We start from the raw sequence: 19,112 nt of genomic DNA on the forward strand, positions 1-19,112 counted from the left end.
AAGGCTGAGATCAAACATTTAACCTTAAACACATAAACAATAGTAAAATCTAATACCCTCTAAGAGAAGAATTCACTGTGTTGGTCTTTCTGGAGAGCAGAAAAATCGAGAAGATAATGAGTGTAGGATTTAAAATTCAGGTTCCACAGGGACATAACTCCTACAGCTGTATAGCATGACATTCTGTGCTCTGGAAAAAATGGGTACCCAATAGCAATTTCCTCTGATCCCAAAGTAAATAAGGCCAGAATTCATCAGGTCAATAACTTGGTATGGGCTAAAGATGTAATGAGCATAAAATAGAACTAGCTAAGTAGAATGAAAACAAATTAGACACAAGAACTTTCTTTCCATTCCTTTAGCATAATTTTGCACAGGATTTTTTAATCATTGATTTTGTTTAAGAAAATACAGTATACCTACTGTTGAGCATGATTAATAAAACCCAATTAATAGAATCCCTTTGCACTTATTTCACTGATGCAATAAACAATTTTATCATATATTGTTGATTTAATTGGCAGTAAATAGGTTTTAAAATAATTTTCCATTTAAAAGGAAAAAATCAATAATAAACAACTGTTTATTCAAAAGGTTAGCACAAAATATTTTAAATGTATTTTTGAATAAAATGTTTGCCCTTTATATTCTGGATTTTTCACCTTGCCATGATTGACAGCAAACCTAATTTTAATGCATATACAAAATTTTCTTTAATTTTATTTTACATTATACAATAAAAACACAGTATATTATGTATTATAAACTGATTTAATATCAAATTACTTTTAGAAGTGCTTTTATCAGTGTTTTTTGAAAATAATGCCTTGTGTCACATGAAATTTTAAAAGGTTTATTTAATCCTTGTGTATACATGAAATGCTATGTATATATATATACATATATATATATATACATATATACTGTTATGAACATACAAAGACACACATTATTTATATATATGTGTGAATGTCATATCCAAAGCTGGACATAAAATTGGAAAGCTCTCTTACATTAGTGCTCCTGTCTTACCTCTTGAGAATAATGCATCTGGTGATGTAATTGAAAGTGTTCTTCTCTAGTAGTCACTTTTGCTGGCCTGGGCAACATTTCCACTTCCTGGATGGCTTCGATGCTCACGTGTTGAGGCAAAACTTGAAAGAGTGATGTGATGTACATTAAGATGGACTTCTTATCTGGATAAGTGGTAGCAACATCTGTAAGCACATTAACAGCACACATCAACTTTTGGTTTCTATATTTGAGACTCTGAAAGGGTAATGAACAAATCAATGTTACAGGAAGCAGACAAATTAATGAGCACTTGTTTGTCCATGAAAGTCCTCCAGAGACTAATTAGAACATGATAATCAGGCCTAAAATGCCCTTGCAATTTTACAAACCGTTGAGATGAGCACTAAAGTTCATTTCTTTTTCTTGTTCACATAAAATCTTTTTTTCTATAATATTTTCTCCTAAAGAAAACTAGCCCATCTAAGTGAGTAGTTTTCATTAGCTAATAAGCTATCTTAATTACATTTTCCTTTCTATGGAAAGTTATCTTTTTTGTTAATTAAACTGGTATATTTATAATTAAATAATTATAAAAAGACTTAATGCTTGAAACCTCCTAAAAAATTTTTTTCTACAATAACATTATGCACAGAATGACATGTATGTGTCTTAAAGTGAGCCATGTATTTTCCCAATACAATCTAAAGTATCATCAGCCTGTGTTGTTTAGGGATCCCCATGTGACCCCTCAGCCAAAAGCTCAACTGAATGCAGTCCACTCTCACCACCAAATGTCTTACCTAGCTATAAAAGATGGCAAATTCATAATACATACCCTCCATTACTACAAGTCATTGCTAGAGTCACCCTCATAGATTCAAGGCTAATGTTAGGACAAATTGTCACTCTCTGAAAACTGCTAGCTTCATTGCTCAGGACAACATCCAGAAAGCTCATTGAATGTACAGAGGTTAAGCTGGTGCCCGCACGGAGCCTTAAGCCCTATGTCCTAGTATATTTGGTGCAGGAAGGTACTATTCAGGCTACAGAAAGGGAAGCCTAGACTCCAATCCAGTTATAAAACCCTCCACCTGCATTTTGTCTTGCCTGTAAGATGTGTTGGGCCAATGATGGCACAGAACTTGTGGGAGTGGCCAACCAATGTCTGGATTAACATGAGATCCACACTATGCCCTAAATTGCCTGGATAGCCAGGGACCAGAGTCTGGATAACCGAGAGACCTAGGGTAGAACAAAACACAATTGTCTTTTTTTTAATCAATGAAATGATTCCTAATAACATTCTGCTATAATCATAGATTGGTGCTTTGTTCAGTTGTCAGAGAGACTTCCTCTGGCAGTAGCTGGGATCTGGTGAAGAGACCCACAGATAAACATGCATAGGGATAATCTAAATTGGAGGTCTCCATATGGTTCTTTCTCTAGGAAATTAGGGAGCCCTGCACATGAATGGGGAGGAATGATTGTAGGAGTTAGCGAGGCTAGAGGATAGCAGGGAAACATGGACCAATGAATCAATTAAGCAGGGCTCATATGGGCTAAGAGAGACTAAAGGGGAAACCAGAGGCCTTACAAGAGGGTTGTTACAGGACCTCTGAGTATACATTATGGCTGTTGGCTTAGTGTCACTATTCTGTCACTATTAAACCAATGAGTCTTTCGTGATAGGCTGACTGTTATTGTAACACATAAGTTCACAGCTGGGTGAGATTGTTAATGACTTTTCTCCCTTAGACACATACATAGCACCATATTCTATGACCAAATTATATAGTTTCCTTAGCAATAGGGTCATTACCTTCAAGTTCTGATGCTCCACTAAGAGCAATGACAATAGTTTGTATTATTTTTGAGAGGTTCTGTGACCCCACAAGGCTAGTGGGACATGGTAGTAGAGGCTGCAGAAAGATTGTAAGAGCCAGAGATTAATGAGGACTATTACAAAATTATACCTTATGGATGTGAGAGGGCCATTGCACTCATGAAATCACAACAGCTTTGTTATGAGCTATTTGATCACACTGTGTGATAATGTCTTTCTCTTTCCTAAGGTATCTTCTGATTTGTTTAATATAGATCTGAAAGGCCAATAGCTCGGCTGGAGAGGATAGACAAGACTTCTGGGAAGTAAATTGGAGGAAGAACCTCATATGGGGCATTATCCAGCTAGACACGGAGAAAATGGGACTTAAGATACTGAGGAGATGTAACAAGTCATGTGGCAGAATGTAGATTAATAGAAATGAGTTTATTTAAGTTTTACAAGCTAGTTTGGAACAAACCTAAGCTAAGATCAAGCTTTCACATTTAATAACAAAGAAAAATCCATTATGTAGCTTTGGTTACTGCCACAAGACCTGTGAATGATCAAGTTAGGCAGGATTCCAGCATGGACAAAGGGGAATCTCATGATGTCCCATCTCTAGCTGAGGACCTATTCACACTTGATGGTTCCTGGGAGAAGGAATGTCTGGTTTCTTCAGAGATGTGGCTCATGGGAGGATTCTCATGTGCCTAGAATGACCTTATACTTACTCATATTGGTATTACTTACTGGGATAGGTGATTTATTTTAAAAATAATAAGAGGATATGAAGCTGGGATAGGGAAAATGTTGAGAGAAGTCAAGGAGGAGTTGGAGGAACAGAAGTAGGAAGTGGATATGACCAAATTGCATTACATATGTACAATAATAATAATAATTTTTAGAATTAAATTAGGAAAATAAAATTTTTAAACACAGCTATTCTGATTGTGAGTAGAAAAGGTCAGGAGTAAAATACAGTTGATTAGTATAAAACAATACTGAGTATTTCAGTTACTTTTTTGCAAAAAATAAGAACAAAAATAAATAGATGCTGTGGGAACTCCTTCAGCCAATAGACTTTAAGATACCAGCCCCCTTTGGGCATGGTCTCATGTATTATAAAAGCAGATGAAAAGCATGTGCAGGCTCTTGACTGCTGAATTCAGTTCCAGTTCCCAGCACCAGCTGAGGACTACAGATCTCTACGTTTCCTGTGAGTTTATCCCCAGGTAAATAAATGTTTGTCATACTCCACTCTAGGTAATTGTGAAGCTCTTTTGTATACCAACAAACAAAAAAATTGATAACTTATTTCAACTAAAATAATAGCAAACATAATAATAATGGGCTAAAACTGAAATTATTCCCTAAAATAACCAGGAACAATATGCAAGTGTGATTAGATAATCACACCATTTTAAAAAAATAAAAGATAGTGCTTAAAAATCTCAGCTAGAGCATAAAGGCAAATTCATAAAGGGCATGCAAATAGAAATTGAAGAAATCAAATTATTCCTATATGCAAATCATGTGATACTTCAATCACATACCTATAAGACTCTATCCTTGATTTCTTATAAAATAGCAAAATAGCAGAATATAAGATTTTCAAATCACTTTTGATAAAGAGCAATAAATTTTGAATAAAATGCAGGAAAATGGAGAGGAAGCATGGTGGGCATTGATGACTTTATAGCTACCATAACAAGTACCAAGCAATAAACACCAACTTGTTGCATCTTCAATTGTTTTCTAAGCAGTGTTTCCTAAGATGTATTTCCAAAGCAGTGGCAACCAGTCTCATCTGGAAGTATGCTAGTTGAGTGTAAATTTACCCCAATAAAGCTTAGTTTTAGAATTGAACTCCATTAAGAATGGAATTAATGTCTAAGTAATCATTTTTTTATAATGTGAACTGAGCCTACCCCCAGTTATGAATATTGTCATAACTTCTGACCTGTAATTTCTCTTCAATACCGGGATACCTATTTGCTATGGTAGCACTTTACCCCTGAGCTGCTTGCCCAGCTCTGAAACACTCTGATTTCAAAGACTGGTTGAGCAACATCGTTTTTTTTTTTCCTTATGAGAGCAAGTAATAAAGTAGGCACTCAGTTTTGTGATAGCCTAATTGTTTAGTGAAATTCAACCAATAAGATTCATTTTTACCTGTAAATTAATTAAAGAAAATTAGTTAAAAGTACAATGTATTTAAAGAAGAAATTCTGAATTTAAACCTAGACTTCTTAAAAAATACTGCTTTTCAGTGTGTGTGTGTGTGTGTGTGTGTGTGTGTGTGTGTGTGTGCGTAAGTCTTCAGTATCTTCTATTTCCTCGGCCATAGTCCTTGGGAATGCAAATGCAGTAATATTCAGAAAAAACAGGGAATGGTCAGAAATTTAAATCAATGTTCATGTAAATTTAATGAGAAATATAAATAAATTTTTCTAGAAAACACACTTATTTAAACACCATATTAATTCAAATGTATTAGTCCAAAAATTTAAAAATTGAACAAGCAGTTGAGTGGGAATATTATAGAGACATTCAAATGTAGTTTTAAAGTGTACTTAATAATATAGTCATACTAGTACATTATCACGTCAACTAACATAGTTTCTAATTTATGTGGGTTTCTATAAAAATTTTAGGATGAAGACCATCCATCTTCGATATTTCAAGCTACAAACGAAGGGAGCATACTGGTAGACTGAAAACAATCATCTACTTCATCTTATCTATATATTCGAAGCTTACTATTGAACACATATTAACTATATTTTACATTGGAATAAAAGTATCTGCAAAGATCAAGTGAGAGGTAACAAACAAAGTGTGATAAATTTAATCTTCCCTGTGTCTGCACCCTTGAAAAGTCAATGTAAGTGAGTTTGGAATAAAATTGGTGCCTTCAAAATGGATGGAAATAGAAAACACTATCCTGAGTGAGGTATCCCAGGCCCAAAAAGACGAACATGGGATGTACTCACTCATAATTGGTTTCTAGCCATAAATAGGGTTCACGGAGTCTACAATAGGCGAATCTAAAGAAGCTAAGTAAGAAGGTGAACCCAAGGAAAAACATATAGTTATCCTCTTGGATAAGGGAAGTAGACAAAATTGCCGGGGGGAAAAGTGGGATCTTGGGGGTGGGGTGGGATGGGGGTTAGGGGAGATGGGGAGAGAAAAGGTAGAAGGGAAGGAGGGTGGACTTGGGGAAACAGGAGGATCGGGATAAAGGAAGGTTGGATAGGGGAGCACGGAACCACAATTCTTAGTTAAGGGACCCACTTTAGGGTGGGCAGGAGACTTGACCCTAGAGGGGCTCCCAGGTGCCCAAGCTGAGGTCCCCAGTTAGTTCCCTGGGCAGCTGAGGATAGGGAACCTGAAATGACCCTACCCTAGAGCAATACTGACGAATATATTGCATACCATCCTAGAACTTGCATCTGGCGATGGATGGAGATAGAGACAGAAACCCACACTGGAGCACTGGACTGAGCTCCCAAGGTCCCAATGAGGAGCAGAAGGAGTGAGAACATGAGCAAAGATGTCGGGACCACGAGGAGTGCACCCACCCACTGAGACAGTGGAGATGATCTACTGCGAGCTCACCAAGGCCAGCTGGACTGTTACCAGAAAAAGCATGGGATAAAACTGGACTCTCGGAACATGGCGAACAATGAGGGCTGATGAGACGCCAAGGACAATGGCACGCGGTTTTGATCCTATGCAATGTGCTGGCTTGGTGGGAGCCTAGCCAGTCTGGATGTTCACCTTCCTAGATATGGATGGAGGGGGGAGGACCTAGGACGTACCACAGGGCAGGGAACCCTGACAGCTCTTTGGACTGGAAAGGGAGGGGGAGAGGAGTGGGGGGAAGGGGAGAGGGGTGGGAGGAGGGGGAGAAGAGTGGGAGGAGGGGGAGAAGAGTGGGAGGAGGGGGAGGGAAATGGGAGGCTGGTGGGAGGAGGTGGAAATTTGTTTTTTTTTTCTTTTCTTTATCCTCCTTTTATCAATAAAAAAATTAAAAAAAAAAAAATTGGTGCCTTCAAAAACTGCTATTCCTGTCTTGGGCGGTCAAATTCTGGAAAGTCTGATTAGCCAGCTGCCAAGCATAACCTTGAAATACATCTGGGAAATCTAAAGAAATGTCCGGACCATCCAAATCAAAGGCCAGTCTTATTCTCAGAGAAAAGCAGAAATTAAAATACTGTATTTTAATGCGCATCACATGTAGAAGCAGGATTTTAAAGATGGCATATGCATAAAAGTACATGTGTCAGCTTTCTTTTTAACAGATACTTTTATTTATTAAATTAGGGTACACCATCATAAGAATAAATTTGAAGATTTTTTAAGTGAGTTTATATAAGGAAAAAATGAAAAAAACAAGAAAATAATGAGTCCAGTATTCAAAAGAGAAGAGGAATGGATGAACTAGGAAGAGTGTATGGTCATAACCTGAACAGTCAGATAATCTTAATGCAAAACTATAAGGACATACATGCTAGAACGGGTGGCTGCAAAAATAACCATTTATATGGATATAAAATACTAAAGAATCTACTAAAAAAGTTAACTAGCCAATTATTGGAAGTTTCCAAATGAGTAGATATGATATTTTGTTTTAGGAGATGTGATACTTGTTAGTGCTGTAACTAGTATAGCTTGCCTGAAGATCAGAGTGTTGAGCTAGACACATTAGTTAGCCAAAGAGGCCAGGAAGTGATGGCACACACCTTTTATTCCAGCACTCTAAAGAGGAGGAAGACAGATCTCTCTCAGTTCAAGGCCACCCTGGGCTACAAGAGACTGGATCTAAAAGTGGAGCAGAGCTCACACCTTAGATCCTATCCTAGCACTTGGGATTATACATCTTTAATCCCTGCACTAGGGAAGTGAAGACAAAAGTAAAATGGTTGGGGAGGGGAGAGAGAAATGTAAGGCAGGAGGAGACAGGCATTCAGAGCATTCAGTCTGAAGTTTTGTAAAGATGGTATTCAGTTTGAGGCTTCCTAGAGACAGGATCTTGCCCCATCTGGTTTGAGGATTCGGTAGAGATTAAGAAGTCACTTTAATGACTGCCACTCTGCTTCTCTGATCTTTCAGCTTTCACCCTCAATATTTGACTCTGTGCTTTCATTATTAAGACTGATTAGGATTGCGCTACAAATAGATCTTTGACTTTAAGTGGTATGACTTCTAAATGGTAGAACTGATAGGTTGTAGACAACATTAGAGCATTAAGTAAAGCACTAAGAAATTCAATTCTTTTCACTTTTAATATTTTACATGTACACGTACACTCAAGATTTGTGTCTTTTCCATTTTCAAATTACTATGTGACAATATACAACAAAATGAAAATAAATAACCTATGCAGGTCCTTTATTTTTAAATTCTTTAGCATTCTGAAAGAAATGTTTGCTTTCACCAGACTAATTGATCCATTTTTCGCAGTTTGTTCGTTGATTCTCTTAGGTGCGTCTATCCTCTAATAACAATGCTTCTCATTAGAGGAATATAAAGTGTAGTAGTGGAAATAATTTGCATTGATGAAGATGATTCTGTTTCCTAATAACATTAATAAAAATAAAACATTGCCTTTTGTTTACTGATGAAGATTCAATCATTTTATGTTTTAAACATGTAATTATTCTTTTCAATATGCTCATGATACAGCCAGGAAAAAATATCACCACAATCCTACTACATATAGAAAAAGCACAGTGCTTTCTTAATAACAAAGACAGGAAGGAAATGTATGTACTTAAAAGATTCTGCATTTTATTGATTGTGCACATGTGTGTGCACATGTGTATGTTTCATGTCAGTATATATGTGGAAGTCAGAGGACAGCTTAATAGAGTTGATCCTCTCTTTAAACCATGTGGGTAACCGAGATTGAATTCAGGTTATTAGGCCTGGTGGCAAGAACTCTGCCCTCTTAACTTATCTTGCTGACTTTGCAGAAGATTCTGGTATACTAAAAATGATTTAAGCATTCTGACCACTTGTCAAAAACAAACCCATTCTGCAAATCGTTAATAGATAAGAACAATGTTAGTATGAGGCATTTAATTTTACAAATAATGATATCTAGACATGATTTGATTATGAAAAGTGTTCTACTAAAATATGAGAAAATGCATTCATTGAATTAAATCATAGGAGGTTAAATCATGAATGTTGAGAATAGGGATATGAGTAAATAAATGAGCACAGAGATAATTCTTCTTTCTTCCTCCTCTTTCCCCTAATGTTCCCTGAGCATTAGCAAGAAGGCAGCTGTCACTTCAATGTGGTAGAGAAATGGAGAAGAGAGACAGAGTGTTCCCTGTGCTGTGGCAAGAAGAGGAGGAGCTGAAGACATGGCAGCAATAAGGAATAAGCTGATATGGGTGATCTAAACTGCCAAATGGGGCTATGTGATGTCCAGGTCTGTGCTGCCACTGAGGGTCATATCTGGGTCCATAGCCCTACCACAGCTGGGGTCTTTGTTGATGTTCATGGCTAGTGTTATCACCAAAGGACATTTGGATGTCTGTTGTCTGGGTCCCCACCTGAGGCCATGTTGATGGCTGAGGGTCATTGCTCATGCAGGAAGCATATTAATCTGAGCAGCCTGTGCTACCACGTGGGGCTACGTTGGCCTCTAGGGCAAGATGCCACCAAAGGCCAAGTCTGGATTCATGGCCTTATTGTAGCCTGGCTCTGTGTTGATGCCCTTGACTCATGTTGCTACCAAAGATCTTGTAGATGCCAAGGATGTGGGCCATGTTGGTTCCTGGAGCCAAACTGTCACTGCGAGCACACTGCTCTGAGTGGTCTCCACTGACAGCCAGAGCCATGGTGATGTTCAGACCCAGAGTAATACCAAGAGCCATGTCAATGTCCATGGTCTTACCACAGTCAAGGTCTGTGTTGATGTCCAAGACCGGTGTAAACTTGGGAGTGTGGGAAGACATGGTAGAGCTTGCTACAGTGACCTGGGCACCAGAGAGCTTGTCCTGCCCCTTGTTAGATGCTTCAATGGGAGAGGTACAGCCCCCTCCTTGGAGAACTGACCACACTGATGTAGATGTGGGAGAGCTAGAACCAACCCTTGATGGCATAGGGAGTGGGAACTGGTTTCCCACTTCTAAATAGCAGCGGCAGAAAAACTGGCCCTGGCCCTTACCTGAAGAGCCAATCCTGGTGGAGCTGTGGACTGACCAACACAGCTATCACCCAGGCTCAGATTCAGGGCTTTGAGTTGGCCCACCCTAATATCTACCCCATCTACTACCTGCTGGAATATATCAAGGGACTGGTCCTGTGGAACCATAGCCACACAATTTCCATGGATCTGGACAATATAAGGATATCTGAGAGAAGTTTTGGTGAGGGTCCAATATTGATGGTATACCATAAGCCAGAAGCAATGGACAAGTTTAAGAACTCACTGCAATGAACATTTGTAAGCAAAGTCGTTTGAGCAAAAGTATATATTGTGGTAACCACAGCTCCAAAGGACACTACAAAAAATGAATATGTGATGGAGAGGCAGGAAAGATGGAGGAGCAAAGAGGTATTTTTTTGTTTGTTTGTCTGGTTGTTTTGGGTTTTTAATTACTTTTTTCCTTTTATTTTGGGGGCAAGACTACAAGGGTGGAGGGTGGACATAAAAGAAATGGGAAATAAGTGGTGTGGCGGTGTATTATGTGTAATTCCCAGAGAATCAATAAAAATTCAGTTAATATAAATAAAATTTTAAAAAGAATAAAATGCACAAACTTTAGTAGTCTGTAAAAAGAAATACAACTTATATAACAACCAAACAAAGACATGCCATTTAGGACAGAACATTAAAAGGCTGCTGTGGGATAATGCTTTTGTACACTGTAAAGATTTTTTTAATTGTATTGGTTTAATAAAATTTGGATTGACCAGTATCCAGGAAGGAAGGAAGGGCAGGGCAAGTAGACTAAGAGAATTCTGGGAAGAAAAAACATTTTCAGTTACAAGTCAGATGCAGAGGGAACAAGATGAGACTGCCTCACTGAGAAAAGGTACCAAGCCAGGTATCTAAACATAGACAAGAATTAAGGGTGAATTTAAGTCATAAGAGCTAGTAAGCAATAAGCCTGAACAAGAGGTTTATAACTAATATAAGGCTCTGTGTGTTTCTTTGGGACTAAACAGCTACAGACCAAGCAGGACAGGAACTTCCTTCTAGAATAGTCTGTTTTCTGTACATGACATGACTATTGACTGTAGCCATGAAACAACAGCTGCTGAGTTTACCTGCACAATATCAAGTCAACACAAATTACAGCATAGATAGGGAAGGAAACATATGGCCCCACCCCTAACTCATGAGATACTGGATGGTAACAACGACTAGGAGAGGTTACCATTCTTTGAGGATATGGCCACTGATGGTATTTCCATGCTAACTGGACTTCCGGAGGAGAGATTATAAGGAATTATATTAAAAAAACATAATTTATTGTATATGTATATGAGTTTCTAATACACATTCTCAAAGAAAATAGTAAACTATTCTAGTAGAATGCTAAGTTGCAAATATGTAATATTTATAATAATAATAATATATAAGTGTACATACTTCAGTTATCATTGTTGTATATACAAATTACATAAAACTTCTTTTGATCTAATTGTATTATCACTTTCTTCTATTTCATAATATAGACTATTGACTTCTACAAATGTTCTGTTTTAGCTGGATTCCTTTTTTCCTTAAATAGGAAAGAATGTTACACCTTGTTAATTACATATATCATTAGAACAAATAATGCACAGGAACCAATTAGAGAAACATCAATTAGAAATTTTTACCCAAATATATGTTACAATTTTCATAACCTATCTTTAATAGGAAAATAATTCAACAAACAACTACCTTTCATAAACAAACGATCTAAATGACATGTTGTGTCTATAAATTTTCAACTCAAAAATAATTAAAATATTGTATCTTTAAAAGTTATCCTTTGAGCACATTCCTTTCTGAAATACGTTTAAATATTTTCAGCTACTTCAAGACAGCATTTCACTACATATCCTCTAAAACTAGAACAATAGGAACAGCATTGTTCTGACAATTAGAAGCTGGTCAGTGCTGGACACTATTGTTAGGGAAACATTTCTACATTCTTCTAATTCTCTATGCCTGCCTATTGCAGGAAGAACATTGAAAAAAGAAGTATTTTTACTTAGTGACATTTAACTTTGATTCCTTAATTGTCACCTGCTGTTTTTGTGCTTTGTTTTTGACCTAACCAAATTTACTATTTTTTTTCTTATTTCTAGAAAAAGTGCAATACGTTGCAGTGGTAATCAAAACAAAACGTTGTATTTCTATTCATTAATTTTCAAAGTATTAGAAGTAATAATTGATAAGTAATAGGGTGAGATTGGAGGTATTTATTTCAAGTGACACTAATTTAATTGGTTATTATGGTTCTACCTGGTATGTTATTGACTTTAGAAAAATGCCCAATACTATAAGAACAATTATAAAGCAAATATGCCAATGATCATTAGCATATCTAGCAAAAACCATATATAAAATTAGTCCTTTCTGAAGCAAATGTTGTAAAATCTTCCTGGCCATGTACTACATCATATTCATGATAGACAGTATTGTGGCTGCAGGTATCACATGCTACATTAGTGAAAGTAGTATAAAGTTTAGCAAATTACTGTCAAACAAAAAATTCAAAAATTATAAGATGATATATGGTAAAATATACTTGCATGAACTACTGCCAAGTTTTAGAGTCATCCAACAGAAACATAATGGACTACTGCTGGGATTCCCAAAGTGTCTAAAGCATTAGTGGAAGCACACTGAAGAAACACAACAAATATAGATGCAAGCTTTAGTGCATATCAAGTTACAGGGGGCACATTCTACTTTAGATAGTATTAACACAATTTCATTTGAGCATGGTTTGGTGTTTTCAAGCTTCCAGTAATGTAACTGGACCTATCCAATTATAAATACAATAATATGCATGAATGATAACTACCAATGTAACATGTAATTTAAACCTCACAAATAAGATAGATAATCAAAAGAAGAGCAACAACAGAGAAAAGGACAAGTGCAAAAGAGAATAACCATCAAAATCATGCAACAAGCAAAACTGAAGACAATATTTCTTAATAAAATAAAGTGAAATCAATGTTGTTGAAAGGGGCACAAAACATAATTCAAAAGACAGGTTTACCAGCTACAAACTGTTCGATTACGGTCAACCTGCCTGTGAGATATGCTAGGGAAATAGTGGCACAAAGCTTGTGAGAGTTATCGACCAGTATTTGTCTGGATTTAAGGCCCACTCTAAGAGATGGAACCCATCCCTGACACTGCTCATGTAGCCAAGGAAGTGTGAAAAGATAGGCTGTGGACATAGGGGGAAAGAAAATACTGCTAAATAAACAGTCATAAAATTACTCCTAATGACATTTTGTGGTTCCTATGCATCAGTGGTTTGCTCAGCCACCATCAGAGAAGCTTCTTTTTGCCATAGAAGGAAAAATAGCCAGAGGTTCACAGCCAGACAATGTGCAGAGTGAGTAACCATGGAACACTCAGTCCTAAATGGGATTTATCCATCAAATCCCTCTTGTCAGGGCTCCGGAAACTTTGCAGAAGAGGAGTTAGAAAGATCTTAAGAGCCAGAGGATATGGAGAACACCAAGGAAAAAGGCCTAAAAATTACCAAACCACCACACATATGACCTCACAGAGACTATGGCAGCATATACAGATTTGCATGAGTCTGAGCCAGATGGTGTCCCAGTGTTGATGGGAGAAGTGGACACAAACCCCTAGCGCTAACCACGAAGCTATCTTCAAATGATAACCACTCAAAAGTTTGTTTTCTCCCACAGTCTCAGGGAGGACGCAAACAACTTTTAAGGGAAGATTCCATGCCTAGCAGGAGATAACTAACACAAAACAAACACAGTGGCATCAATGGAAGTTCTCTGTCTCATGTTTTGTCAGGGCATTTTTTTAACTTTGTGCTTTGGTTATAAATGATGTTCCTTGGTGTAGGAATGTGTGTGTGCCTGCATATATGTTTCTTCTGTTCCTTTGGGGGGAGGACTATTCTGGTTTGTTTTTGTTTTATCTTATTTTATTATTATTATTTAGATGCTTGCTTAATTTATAATAAGAGACAGAAAGCATATGTGTGTATCTGGATATGCAGGGAGGTAAGAGGTTCTTAGGTAAGTTGGATTATGAGAAACCATAATCAGAATATATTGCATGAAAAAATTATTTTCAATAAGAGAAAATTAGAAGTAAATAGAAGTAAAATGATATGTTTTTATATAAATTGTATACATTGAATAATAATATATTCTTTTGAATGGTGAGTTGAATTTTAAGAATATGAATATTAAAATACTGCATGGCATATTTAATTCACTGCACAGTAATGAGAACAAGTAAATGCTAATTTTTTATACCACACATTGCGTAAATTGTTACAATTCCCTTCTTGGCTCCTGGGTTCTAGTAGGTGATTATATAGTTAGCCATGTCACATCCAAAATTAAACTTCTCATTCTCTCTAAAATCATTAATCTCCATCTAGCTCCATTTCTACATATTGAAATAGCATTCATGTGTTATACCAAGATTGCATGGTAGATACCAGATATGATTTTTCATCATTTTTGAATCTTTTCATTTCATTTACTAATAAGATATGTGGTTTGTGTCTAAAAGGATGCATCTGCTCACTTGTCTTTGTATTCATTATCAATATCTCATCCAAGCCATAATCCTCATCTTCTGAGCACAATGCGCCCCATCCTAACTGCTTTCATTTCCCTCAATCATTTTTTTGTTCAAGAACTATCATTAACTTTTCAATTCACATCTTTAGTGGGATTTTGTTTTTGAGACAGAGTTTCTCTGTGTAACAACCCTGGCTATCCTGGGTTTCAATCTATAGACCAGGCTGACTTCAAACATATGGAGAACTCCTGCCTCTTTCTCTCAAATACTGGGATTAAAGGTGTGTGCCGCTTCCACCTACCCAAAAGTTAATTTTTATGACCTAATTCTTGAAGCTTTGTTGAAGCTCAACAGTTTTTTAGAATAAATCACAACTCCTTCCATGCCCTGCTACATGATTAATCTCACATTCATTGCTGATTAAGAAACAATGCCATCTCTCTGTCTCTTTGTCCACGAACTCACACCTTGTTTTGTCTTTGTGTCATAAAAAAGGTTTCTTTACATCTCTTTGTTTTTGTTATTACTACTCTTATTTATACATTCACCTAAAATATTTACCCATCATCTTTTATGCTTTTGATGTACTGATGTCCATTATATCTTAGTTCAAAAGGAAGTTCCTCGCAAATGCATTTGCTAGTCACCTTATCTCAAGAATCCTACATCAAAACCTTTCCTCTATCTCATATGGATTTATTTCCTTTATAACACTTGGCAATTGTGTAAATGATATGTTTATTTCATTGTTTATTTCTCCCAGTAAGAGTAAACTTGAAATAGTATCTTTTGGTCAATAATCAATGGCTTGTAATATGGCAGACCCATCAGAATTTCTTCCCACCTAATGTCATTATATTAATAGTAATATCACACACTTCATATGCCTGTAGTGAAGCTGGTATAAAAAAGCAAATGCACTGGCAGTGGCATTAAAAAACAGCACATACAATTATGAATAGTTTACTGCCTAATGATAAGAGTCTATGCCACATATTTATGTAGTTGCTATATGCTGTCGTTAGATTACGTGGTCAATTTCATGTGACCTAGCATATGAAACCTCAGCTGAAGAATCAGTCAACTAAAGTAGATTAGCCTGTAGTCATCTCTGGGAGAGACTATCTTGATTGATGGTTAATGTGGGAGGGCCCAAGCTACTACTATAGTGGCACTGTCCAAAGCAGGTGGGCCTGGATTGAATAAGGAAAGATGACTGAGCCACCAGTAAGCACCCCTCCTCCATGGTTCCTGCCTTGAAGTACTGAAGAGATTATCATCAGTGATAAACTGTTACCTCGAAGTGTAAACTGAAATAAACCTTTTCCTCCCTGAAGTTGCTTTTTATCAGAATGTTTTATAACAGCAATGGAAATCACATAAATACACTATAGTACACATTTTGGTTTTTATTCCTTCTATTTAAATTAAAGTTCATTGCAAAAGAGCATGCTATGTTATTCTGGCACCAAGCTTATATGTACTGTGCACAAGGCATTCCTGAATTGTAACAACTTTCAGTGATAGATATACAGTTTCCAGGTTTGTACAATTATATTACCTATCCCATCTTAACAAAATAACTTATCAATGCATAGATTAGAAAGTGTATCCACGTACTTAACTTGGGAATAGCAACTATAAGCACCACAAAGAAAGAACCTTTCTCTGAATTATTTTTACAAATGTCTGGTAAGTAGCAAGGACTGAATGTTCCTTATATTAAAACAGTAAATGAGTGAATAAAGTTAATTATCATTGCTGGGAATGAAGGTTCACTTTGATAGTTCATCTATGAGCATAAAGCAATATGTGTACTGAAAATTACAAACTAGCGAAGTGGAAGAAAGCACAAGAACAAGCAGTATTTTTCTCCCTACACAATTATGTGAGACTGTTTAATATTTAATCAATTTTTATTGAGCATCAGTAGCAAACAAGGAAATTTTATGGCCTTTCCCCATTTAACTAAAAACACTGTACAAGGTCATACAGCCAGACAGCAATCATCTGATCAAAGTGAAATATAATAGGATTCCGCATTCATATCCCAGTTTTCTCATTCTGGGACAAGACTAACTAGTGAAAGCCTCTGCTTCTTACTGCATCCTAAAGGTTTTTTTCTTAAATTATTGATAGCGTTCTCAAAAAATGATGCTTGCCTTGAAGAATAACTGTGTTTTATGAACTTGGCAATATTTTATGAGAAGCAAAAATTCACTGATTTCTAAATTTGAGCACATTAGCAGGTTAACAAAGATGCCTATGGGTGATTACTAAGTCAGTACATTTTAAACAGTTGAAAATACTCAAGTTAAAATTGAAAGCACAGAAAATTGCTGTTTTATTCATTTTCTCAAATTTGTTGCCTTATGCATTTTATAAAAGAGCACAGCGATTTGTATTGAACATTTGTGGAAAAAAAACATATTAACTGATATATACAGAAAAAAGGTGCTCAAGGACTCTCCAGTTCAGGTAGAAAGAACGGAGGTGAACCATAATTTTCAAAAGCATGTCTTTGTGTCTGCATACCTGGATCTCTAGAGAATGTAGTAAGTGAAAGCCATGTTAGATAATTAAAAGCATGACTGAACTACTGAAAGCATGAAAGAAATAGTTTAAGATGATACATGATAGGAATCAGATACTTAAACATTGTTTACATTTTGAGATCATTGTCCCCATTTACTGCACAATTGTTACAGATTATTTAATATTCTGACATGAAGTCTTAGTCTTTAAGCTATACAGGTATTGAATATTATAGGTCAATAGTTTTTTTCATATTTGTTATACATACAATCAGATTAATTAGGTTCTTTAAATATATAGAGATTGTATTCTGCCTAGATAGGTAATCTTCAACCGTTTCAAGGATCTGTAGAATATGACATTTAAATAACTTGGGGTTCTGTTCACATGAGACATGATTGCTCCTGACAGCACCAATCTATTCCCAAGAGAATGTTGAGCACCGAAGACACTTCACTTGGAGTTTGTTTTTGTCTTGGCACAATTGGCCTTTGGGCAAGGAACTGCCTATGCCTCCACCACTGACAACGTACATTATATCCGGAAATGTATACACAAGACACAAGAAAAAAGACTGTCAAATCTTGCTAAGACAGAATAAGATGGTTCTAAAAATTTCCTGCCTCTAAAAATGGTCTGTCAGTTATGATAGGCCTTAGCCAGAGTTGGTTGTTCCATTGTTGCAAATGAGACTTTGGGTGATTGCTCAGGAAGGAGCTAATTGTTGTTTGTAATTTTATAATTGATATTTGTTCCTATTGTAGTTTTATATTGGGTTTGGGTTGCTTTTGTTTAGACAAAAGGGGGAGATGATGGGGAAACTTGTTAGCTAACCATCTTTAAGAGGTGGGAAGAGGCACGGAGGGAAGCAGAGATAAATGTAGAGATCAATAAAAATCAATAAAACAAAAAAGAGGTGAGTCTTAGTTAAGGCATGACTTCGCTGGGACCCAAAGTAAAATGTGTGCACCTCCATGTGTGTGCTCTCTCTGTGCCATTTCCCATGGGACGTTGCTGTTCTTGGATATCTCATTTCCTGTTAAATAAGTTTTCCCCTCATAATAAATGAAATATAATTGATTTATCCTTAGCTAGCCTGGTTATTTCAACATTGAAGTTCTCCAGTTTTCTCTAAATTTCGATTTATTTTATACTTATGTAAACATATTTATAAAAAGAGCAGCATATATTTATTCTCATAAAATTTAAAATTGTATAAAAATATATAAATAAGTACCTCACTCTCTAAGTACTTTCTTAGCAAATGTTATGCACACCTTATATCTACCCATCCATCCAAACATCCATCCATCCATCCATTCATCCATCCATCTATCCATTTACCTATTTCATTTATATATTGATCTGTTTGCTTCTGTAAATGCTTAAGTTAAATTCACACTACCAATACAGGTATTTCTCCACATATCTTCATATAATATATTCAGATAGTATAAATTTCTTCTTTAAAACTCACTGGCTTTACAAGTTATAATGGAGAGCTTGTCATATCTTCATGTTCCCATTAGTAAAATTGACTAATGGTTTTTGAAAAAAAAAACTATGAGCTATTAGTGGAAGTATAGCTTTTAGATTGTTTGTCAAAGCAAGTTTTAACAAAATATAACTCACAAACATGTATGTACACAAATGCATTAAATTTAAGTTAAACTTTTCCAGTAATTATTCATACATTTGTCCCTTTTCAAATTAACAAGTTTTAATGGGGAAAATATTTTAAGAGAAGGTTTATGTAAGGTACTGGGTTTTTAGAACTGAGCAAAAGGAAGTAGCTTAGAGCATGTGGTCAATTTCAGGAAATTCATGAGGCTAATGAGTTCTTTATTTCCTGAGTCTTAATTGGCCTTCCTCTAGAACATTTTGAGTCTCAAGGAGCTTTTCCCGAGAACAGACTTTTTTATTTTGAGGAAACTGCTATAATGCATATTAAATACTAAGAAAATC

At 36.1% G+C, this 19,112-nt stretch overlaps 1 protein-coding gene across 8 annotated transcripts in view; it reads right to left on the reverse strand.

Moving 5' to 3' along the window:
• The window catches only part of Dmd (dystrophin), a 2,313,977-nt gene that overhangs the window by 1,536,585 nt on the left and 758,280 nt on the right, over positions 1–19,112 (reverse strand). For all 8 annotated transcript variants that reach the window (XM_075957213.1, XM_075957212.1, XM_075957218.1 and 5 more), the window contains exon 8: positions 1,033–1,217. In XM_075957213.1, the coding sequence (XP_075813328.1) occupies positions 1,033–1,217 (185 nt within the window). The remainder of the gene's footprint in view (positions 1–1,032; positions 1,218–19,112) is intronic.

The sequence above is a fragment of the Microtus pennsylvanicus genome, chromosome X (assembly GCF_037038515.1).
Source record: "Microtus pennsylvanicus isolate mMicPen1 chromosome X, mMicPen1.hap1, whole genome shotgun sequence".
Lineage (NCBI taxonomy): Eukaryota > Metazoa > Chordata > Mammalia > Rodentia > Cricetidae > Microtus > Microtus pennsylvanicus.